The sequence below is a fragment of the Lathamus discolor genome, chromosome 8 (assembly GCF_037157495.1).
Source record: "Lathamus discolor isolate bLatDis1 chromosome 8, bLatDis1.hap1, whole genome shotgun sequence".
NCBI lineage: Eukaryota > Metazoa > Chordata > Aves > Psittaciformes > Psittacidae > Lathamus > Lathamus discolor.
In genome coordinates, this window is record NC_088891.1 from 9572094 (window position 1) to 9581657 (window position 9564).

Sequence of the window (9564 nt, forward strand, 5' to 3'; positions counted from 1 at the left end):
TCAACTGCCAACACAGAATCATAGAAACATTCATTCCTTTACTGCACATGGTGCTCCTCTTGGGTCTTCTGGGCTCCAGCCCCCACTTTAAATGCCCAATTTCCTACTTATTTGGTCAATAAAATTAAGCTCTCGAGAACAGGGGATGCACTTGTATTCTTTGAGGTAGGAATTTAAATTGTTTTAATAAGGCACACGCTATACATCTATCTTAAAAATGCCAAACAAAAAAAAACCAAACAACCAAACAAACAACAAAATAGAACCCACAACATCTTTGTCCTGGTATTTTATTACATAAAGAAGTTGATTGTCCATTGGAAATTCTTCACAAAGTGCAATCACATCTTGTGTAGCACCACTGCCAAACTGCTTTTTTCTGAGGACTGCTGGGTTAAAAATTGAACAGTAACTTAGAAAACTTCAGTTACGGCACTAGAACAGAGAAAACACTGAGCTGAGTGGAGAAAGACAGCAGGCACTTACTCAGCTGTCATGAGAGCAGATTATTTCCCATATACCTCTGTTTAATACTGAAAAAGAAATAGGGAAAGCTATAATCACCACCCCCCCCCCCCGGTGAAATTCGATTTAAAGGCAACATCTGAACATATATCTGTAAGTATAGCCAAAAATCTGTTACTGGAAGTCTGATGAGACGCTTAACGCAAATTCAACATCTGCTGGGGCACCTACAAAACATTAACGAATGACCTTAAGTAACTTTATGAAGATAGTTATATTTATACATACATATATAAAAGTGATATTATGTTCAGGTCTCTCAAATCATTACCAGCTAACATCTGCTAATGTAACACTATATGAGACAAGTCCTAGGGGCTCAAAGGCCTACCAGTTCCAAAAGTGAACGTAAGTTTGTTTTGGGAGTAGTTATGAACTGCAATACCAGAGAAAGACTGGCTGGGTGAAGTTCCTGCCAGGTTCACATTATACTTAATAGTTAAATATGCTATTTGTTGAGTGTAAAGCATGAAAAAGGGCGAAAAATGGAAGACAAAAAAAAAAGCTACTTGAAGGCAGCACTTTGTGTTTTGTATCAAAAAGCAACTCTCAAGTCATTACTCCTATTAAAAAAATAATGAAAAAATACCCCCAAAAACAAAGCACACTTCAAAATTTAAACTGAACTACATGCACAAAACACAGCTGCCTTTGGGACAGGCAACTTAACAATTCAGAACAGATTCAAAAATTCAGCCAATCAAAAAACCCAGTCAACTGGCTGGCCAAATTTCAACAAAATTACCTCCCTCCTTTTAACCATGAAGGGAAAGGGCTCCAACCTACTGTAAATTTGGATTTACGAATGACTAAAACAAGCATCTATTCTCAAAAGCTGGCCTTATAGCTATACAGCGTAGTAATTTTTCTCTCCTTCTTGGCTGAGTTGCCTTTGTATATTGGTTTACATTGCTTCATTGTTTAGTTCAGGAAGAACTCACTTTGACTAAAAAAATCAGGTTTATGTTTCCTAAGATTAGGAAAATTGCAGAAACTTCATTTCCACATGTTTCTGATCATAATCTGAATTGTCATCTCTATACCACAGATTTAGGTTGTAAAAAGAAACTCACTCATTAATATTTTGTCTTTATTGTTTCATCTGACCTTTGTTCATCTCTAAAGGTGAGAAGCAACATTCCTTAAAAAAAGGCAGGTGCAAGCCAAGAACACTTGACAAAATGTTAAATGAGTAATGAACAAGAAAAGGACTGCACATCGCGACGCAATGCAATATCCAAACATCTACTGAGACTCAACTCTGTTACATGTTTGGATTAATAGTACAATTTAAAAGTAATACAGTTAATCCTGAAGAAATACATGATTTCATTTTCTATTCAAACAGGCACAGACCTGTTTAACGAAGTGTGGCCAGAAAGGTTTCTTTAATCCTAAATTCATACAAATATAATTAAAATTAAATAAACCTGGTCACCTGGAACCTTCATCAACATCATTTAGTCCTTATGTACGGAAACCAAAGATGAATTTGTGTCTCTCCCGAATACCTAACTCAATGCATTAATTATTTAAAAGGCTTTACTACTCAGTGAAACAGTAAGTTTAGTCACATCTTTTATTTTAGGACAAGTACTCAACAGATCAGTTTCCCACTTTTGATACTGAAGTATTCCACAAGATTAACCATTATGGTTCAATTAGGACCTTTTATCCAAAACATTTGGATTTTAGCACCTTAAATAAAGAGTCAAAGTAACATCTTAAGTAGTACTGAATGAAGACAGACAATACTGTGCTCATCCTCTGGAAAATGATGTGGACCACACATACAAGGTGCATTTAGTCCCTAATAAGCAGTAAGGCAGAAGGGCAACAATTCTAAGTAATGAATTTGACAGAACACAATCTGAATAATAATAAAACATTCCCAATTTACGAAGTACGTCAAGGAGAAATTGTATTCAATCCCATACATCAAACCTCAGAGCACTTAAATCAATGTGGGTTTTTTTTTCCACAATCAACCATGTCAGTCAGCAATCTGTTCCCAAACAAAAAATATCTGGCTATTAAACATTAGGAAGGGATATGTCTAACTCACAGTTGAGCTCTGCACAGCACCTGGTAATTTTTCAAAGATTTAAGCAAACCCTTAAATCAGTAGACCAAATTAATTTCCGAGTTAAAATCCACTGTCTAGATAATAGGGCATACATAACATCTGCTTCCAGAGGCACAGTTCTTTGGCAGCAGCAGAAACCTGAATGCCATGAATGTGACTTTTCTTTTGCCCTGACACTGCTCATGCGGGTGCTGTAATTTCATTAACAGCCCAGCATCGCTTTGAAGGGTACAGAATCTCTTTTCTGCACTGATTTGGAGTGAATTAGCTGAGTTCTCTGCCTAGCTTTTATCCTGCTTCTAAGAATTTCCATGGATTTCTTGGGACAAACAGAAGAGGTTTTGTTTATTTTGAAGAAGCAGGCAGCCTAACCAGACATGTCCTAAACCCTGTAATTTCATGCATCTTTGGCCAGTGTACCACTGTTCTTCGTACTTTTATGCACTTTTGAAACTGACTCTGGCAAACTGACTTCCAAGAGAATCTATTAGTACTGCATTCTGCTGTCCATCAGCAGTCACGAATCAATGACCAACTTGCACAGCCAAGATATATGTGGATACTAAAGATGAGTATCAGTGTATTCTGAGACTGTTTTTTCTTTTCCACCTAATTTAAGTTTGCAATGTTAGACACACAGATTTGTATGTTAATTTTAACACAGAAGCATACAAAATTACAAACTAAAGTATTAAACATTACCTATCCTGCAACTAAACAAATGGCCAACATTAATAAGTAAACTGGTGAATTCCAACATAAGTCTTTTAACCTCAGTAACCTCTGCTTCCTTCCTTTCCCCCCAGTAAACCCAGGAATTGCATGGAAATTTAGTTTCCATTCAAGGAACAGTATTCAGTCTGGTTAACAAATCCATCATAGATCCTCTCTCTGTTTGGTTGCTCGGTTGTCCTCTTTGATGCTGTTAGATTTCTTGTCTGCATCTTTTTTCTTCTTTGTTTTTTCAGGTTTTGTTTTGTTTTTCATTTTCTCATTTTCTTCTCCTCCTTTGCCAGGATAAACCTGACCTTCCAGAGTAACATCCGCACACCTTTCTTGACTTATCAGGAAGTCTTTGATCTCCCAGGCGTACCCACCATCACGCAGCATGAAGATGGCACGATTTGAGCCAACAATAAACCTGGAGGAAAGATATAATTTCTGTTAGCTCTGTGCTTTTCAAGCAGTACAACATCTTGCTTAATTCAGAGCACCTCCGTGACTGAGGCATATATGCAAGAGCAAGAATCGTAGAATCATAGAAAGGCTAGGGTTGGAATGACCTTAAGGTCATCTAGTTCCAACCCCCCTGCCATGGGAAGTGATGCCTCATGCTCTAACATGTTGCCTAAGGCTCTGTCCATCCTGGCCTTGAACACTCCCACAGATGGAGCATTTAGAAGCTGATCTTGTTGCCTGGGGAGGAGGACAAGAGAACAATTTTCTAGCATATATAAGAATAATATGTATTAAGTTTGCAAATAACTAAGGGGGAGTCAGAATACAAAGACAACTTAGGAATTAATTTGGCACTATGTAAAACTCACTAATAGGCTTTATATTTGCTTTATACACTTACTATAACCCTTCCCAGCCTCAGTACAAGAGACACAATCTTCCTGTGTTTCGAAGTGATCCTCTCTCTTTCAGAAACACCACATTTTTTAGCAAGGGGAACAAAAAGCCTTCTGTGGCAACAAGTCTTCCAAGTGTGATGTTTTCCATCAAGCACATAAAGGCAAACTACTGCAGCTAAAACTGATAAACAGTTGAAATGTAATGAGATAAAAAAAAGAGGCTATACATACATCATTTGTAAGTGTTAAAAAGATCCGTGCACCATGCCAGAATTTTTATAGCACGACTTATAACAAATTGGCATAGAAACTGATACAGAAATAGTGACAGATGATTGAGGTGGGGAAGGGCACAGCATGAACAGTTGAAAAGATTCTCAGAAGGAAAGAAACAAGGCTTCTGTAAAAAGACAAACTTCATCCTTGTGTATAACAGCTTACCTTTGCACATCATAGTTTGCATTGAAGAGACTGCCCTGCCACAAGCTAGTGATTTCTTCTGTCTCTTTTTCTGTGGGATTTCCTGACACTGTGACAAACATCATCAAAGTCTTCCCCTTCTTCGTCAGCTTCAGGATACTTTCAGGCTTGCCTGGATCAATTTTTGAGAAATCTATTGGTGCTGGAGGCCTCTTGTGTTCAGGAAGATCTCCTTCTTCGATGTCATCATCTTTCTGTTTTGAAAAGGAAAAGGAGGCATTAAACTCAACTGTTCCACAAAGCTGTTCTGTTTTGAAATTTCCCACTTTGACAAAGTATTTTTTAGCTTGATAATGGAGATTCTCAAACCAAAACAAATAGTGAATTTTGTTTCAGGATACTTCATGAAGAGTATTCTTCCATTTATAACCCTCCCCTCAACACATTTTCATACTGACAACTAGACTCTCCTTTTGCCATATACTGAGAAACAGTTCAGCCTCGAGGTTAATTCAGTACAATTCCACACAGGTACTTCATAAAATAACACTTTTTCGTCACAGTTTCACAGAAATTTATTAAGCATACATGATAAACTGGGAAAGCTGCACTAAAAAGCCTCAGACACACATAGAAAAGTGTTCACCTGCGCATTGCTTTCCAAGGTCAAAACTCACCTCTAGGACTCAACTGATCACTTGAGAATTCAATTTTCCTGACTTTGCCTCTTTACCAAATGAAACCCACAAAAATTCAGAATTTCAAGGTTCATGCCACAGGAAAACTTATATTAAAGACTTCATGACTTTTCTAATGCACAGCTGCAGCTCACAGTCTGACAACATAATCGCCAGGAGTAAATTACTCCTAGAATAAAGAAAAAACCTCTTGATGCCTCCTGCTGAGGTTGACAGGCATTTAAATATTTGGAAAGGCAGAATTCAAACTGCTGCCCCTTAAAACAGCTCATGAGAGAGAGGAGTGAATAGAGTGACAGCTTACATTGAGCCAGAGCTTGATTTCTTCAACAGTATTTGTATCATATTAAAAAGTTAATACAAAAATACAACATAAAACCCTGGAAGTCCTACACTGGCATCCACCCAAGCACTAGTAAATCAGTAGGAATTAAGGCAGACATTTCAGGTGATGTTTTGACTTCAAGTGTTTTGTGAAAATATGCAGCACTCCATCAGGGGCATGAACTGTAGTAGCACCTAAAGATAACTCCCTTCAAAAGCCAAGCTTTATTTTTTAGGTCTAAGCATGCACTACCTTCTCATCTCTGCACATGCCTATATGCAAACTCGACATCATCCTTTGACAATATCCCACTACACGGAGCATCCCATACCCTTTAAAGGTAAGGTTCCACGCACATGATCTCTCTTCCCATCTCAATTACGTAGTTTGCTGTCTTTCTGACAAAGGAGTTTAAAAATTAGTTGCCACAGAATAGAAACTGTAGAAGCCTTAGATTTTATCCTTTCTTTCCTTACTAACTACATTTGCTTCAATTTTGCAAGGCTGAAGGACACTTTCAGATAGTTCACATCCCTTTGAAAACTCCTTATTAAGTGAATTGAGAGCAAAGGAGAGCCCCAGGGAAGTCCCACAGCCCTCACTAAGGGGGAACAATACTAATCTTAGAGGAAGCTGGAAAATGCTCATATTTGTAAAGCACAGTGAAAGTACAAAAAACTTATATGAGCCAATGAAAAATGTTCTTCAGAAGTAAAAGCAAAACAGTCCTAAGTTTAGAACAGTTTGGCTAGTGCAAAACCAGCTTATTTCAGTTTTGAAAGTGAAAGGCAGAAATGTTTCCACATAGTCCTTATGCAACACAGAAACTGACTTTGGTTTTAGTGACAGCACAACCTAACATATATTAACCTATTTTTCCTTTAACTATTCAGCTAAATGCTCATAAAGCTGTACTGCTGCAGTTTGAATAGAAATATCATAAAAAGCAGTCAAAAGCTCCCCTATACCACACTCCTTCTCCTGATCCTGTACAAACTATCATGCCGTTCTATAAATCTATCTATGAAGCAAAAGACTGGAGAAAAGTATAAGCTTTTGCTCTGAAATGTCTTGCAGATTCATTCCTTCAAGCTGTAACCGGAGGCTTCAGAGGGAAAGCATTACACAACACAGTAATAACTATGTATTTCCTATGTATGCCTTCTTTTTCTCCTCCCCTCTGCTCCCATTCTCACACATTTCTCATCAATGCCCTGAAATTTAAATTTTAAAACTATTAGTAACATATGTCACCTAATTCCTTGGCCTATTCAATCTCAGCTCACAGTCAAGCCCAAGAAATCCTGAGCTTACAACAATTATGAACTACTTAAAGAATAGAACATTTCAGTAACAGAATGACCACATTCTCAGTTCTGCTTTCAGCTCCTCTGGACCCATGGTGGCTGGAGAGTCCCTTTCCATGAGGGAAATCCCTAGGCAGTTTGCTTCAAGCTGTAGTTATGCAACTGATCTAATGAAGAAACCTCAGTTCCCCATCCTCATTTTCTCCTAGATCACTCCCCCGATTCATCAGGCATCCACACACATGGCTGCACCAGCATAGGGCAAGTGGCAGCACAAGAGCCTGCACAGAGGTGGCTGCTTGTTCTGGGAAGGCTGCTGGAGCCATGGCCTCAGCCTCACCAGGCTTGTGGCTGAACCCAAGGATGTAACAGCCACCATCCTCCAGTGCTTTTGACTAATCGCCAGGGAAATAAAAAGTATTAGGCGTCATCTCAGTTGCAATGAATGACACTTGATTCTGTACAGATCTGGGCCCTGTGCCCCTTGCTCCAGAGCATAATTCCTGCTCTTATCCAAATTCATAATGGCCCCTTTGTTTCTCATCCCACCCCATCAAGTCCACTCATGCTTTTCTTCTCCTCCATCTTCCAGCCACCACCCCCTTAAGTCTTTCATGTTCTTTTTATAAGTCCTGACTACCACCAGACAAAATGCCATGCAGCTGACCATCCCAAAGACCAAACAACTGCTCATTGTTGAGCCACTGCTTCAGTAACTTTTTCCTCCCAGGGCTGTGACTGGCTGCGAATTCCCTCAGTGGCAATGCCAGCCTGAGCAGCAAAGTCCCCAGATGTTCATCCACATCTGCACTCAATGTGGCTACAAACATTTGTGCAGCACATGGCGAAATGGATCGGGGACCTGCTCCAGGACAGAGGAAAAAACCCCGAACAGCCTCCTGCTTGCCACATGGCTGGAACAGAGTACACAGCTAGAGTCACGACAGCATTAACTTGAGTCTCCCTTTCATCCAGGCATGCAATTCAGAGATGTTAATCTTCTAAGATTTTCCCTAAAATGCTAAATTTCACTGAAGCTGGCCAATATTATCATTTAAGCTTTTGATTTTTCAGCAGCTGGGACCACCTGGTCCTTGGCTGATGCCACCAATGGAAAGGTGAATTTTGAGATTTTATATGATTTTATTTAGAATTTTAACTCAGCTTTCCAAGAATCTCTCTTCTTAAAGGGAGATACACAGTAACAGCCCCTGGGATGAACACGTTCATAATCTGCCAACGAGGCCCAAGGCAGACATCCTTACTTCTCACAAAAGTTGCTTTATCGATATTACACATACAAAGCCTACTTCTCCACCTTGACTTACAGCTGCAGATGGTGTTACAGGAGACAGAAACTTTTACACCATTATTTCCCCTGGGACTTGTGCAAAACATTCTGGGGAACAGCCTCATGGGAAAGAGCAGAAGACACTGATGAGTGTTCTGGGATTTATCAGAACATGATGGAATACAAAAATAGTGAACAGAACCAAACAGTGTCATGACAACCACATAGAGAAGAATGATGGGGAACTGTCAAAAGGAAGTTAAGGCAGCAGTGTGATGGGAACAAAGGGAGGCAACAGAGCTGGAATTAGAAGTCATTACCATGATGAGTGGCAAGGAAGGAAAACACCAACCAACTATGTATCTACTCTGGAAACCTGAAATAAGCATTTCTCCTGCTATCCATCCTTTGGTCACAAAGTATGACCAAAGAATGGACAGCAAGGCCCTTCATACCCCAACACAGCAGACACCCAGCTCAAGCCAGGCTGTGGCACGCATGGCCACCGTGTGCTCGAGAGGGCAGGGCAGCAGGGCAGGCTGCGGGGCCCCGGCAGCTCCCCAGGAGCGGCCGCTGTGCCTGCTCACCGCGATGTTGTAACCTCCCCACAGCGGAATCCGCAGCCTCGGCGGAAGGGCCCGGCTGCCCGCCGCCCCAGCGCCACCAGGCCCAGGATCCCCCCGCCCGCTCCATGCCAAGGCCGCAGCCAGGCCCGGGGGAAGCGCGGCGGAGGCGCGGGCACCAAACCTCCCGCCTCGCCCCGACCGCGGGGTGCCCCCTGCATGTCCCCGGCCCCTCCCCGCACCTCCCACTGCTCCAGCAGCCGAGCCATGTCCGCGTCGTTGTAGTCCCGAATGTCCTTCTTCTTGGCCGGCCCGGCCCGCTGCTTCCCCTCCGACTCGCCGGCAGCCGCGCACAGCCACAGCGCGAGGCCCAACGCGGCCCAGCCAGCGGCCGCCGCCATCTTCCCCCGAACCCCAGAGCCGCCGCGGGAAGGCGGCCCCGGCTGCCTTAAAGGGGCGGGGGCAGCGGCGGCTCGGGCCGCGGGGAGGAGGAGGAGGAGTTGGAAGGGGCGGAAGGGCAGCGGCGGAGGCGGCGTGAGGAAGGCCGAGCACCGGGGCTAGGCGTGGGGCGGTGCCGCCTGCAGCGGGGCCGGGCGCTGCGGGCGAGCCGGGACGGAAGGGATGGCGAGCACCGGCCTCCTGCTGCTGCTCTTGCCGCGCCTGGCGAGGCCGCAGCCCGGGCGCAGCGGGCCGTTTGGGGAGGTCGGGGTCGCGCTGGGTGCAGGCCCCCCAGACGGCTGAGTCAAAGGTGAACATTGTAGGGTGGCTTTAA

The 9564-nt window shown here is 42.5% G+C and overlaps 1 protein-coding gene across 1 annotated transcript; it reads right to left on the minus strand.

Moving 5' to 3' along the window:
• Nucleotides 1-274: 274 nt before the first annotated feature.
• Nucleotides 275-9297, minus strand: MESD (mesoderm development LRP chaperone). Its single transcript, XM_065688562.1, has 3 exons — nt 9035-9297; nt 4630-4862; nt 275-3752 (listed from the first exon to the last, which is right to left on the minus strand). Exons 1-3 carry the CDS (start codon nt 9191-9193, stop codon nt 3488-3490), a joined length of 657 nt encoding a protein of 218 aa, XP_065544634.1. The 5' UTR covers nt 9194-9297; the 3' UTR covers nt 275-3487.
• Nucleotides 9298-9564: the final 267 nt, after the last annotated feature.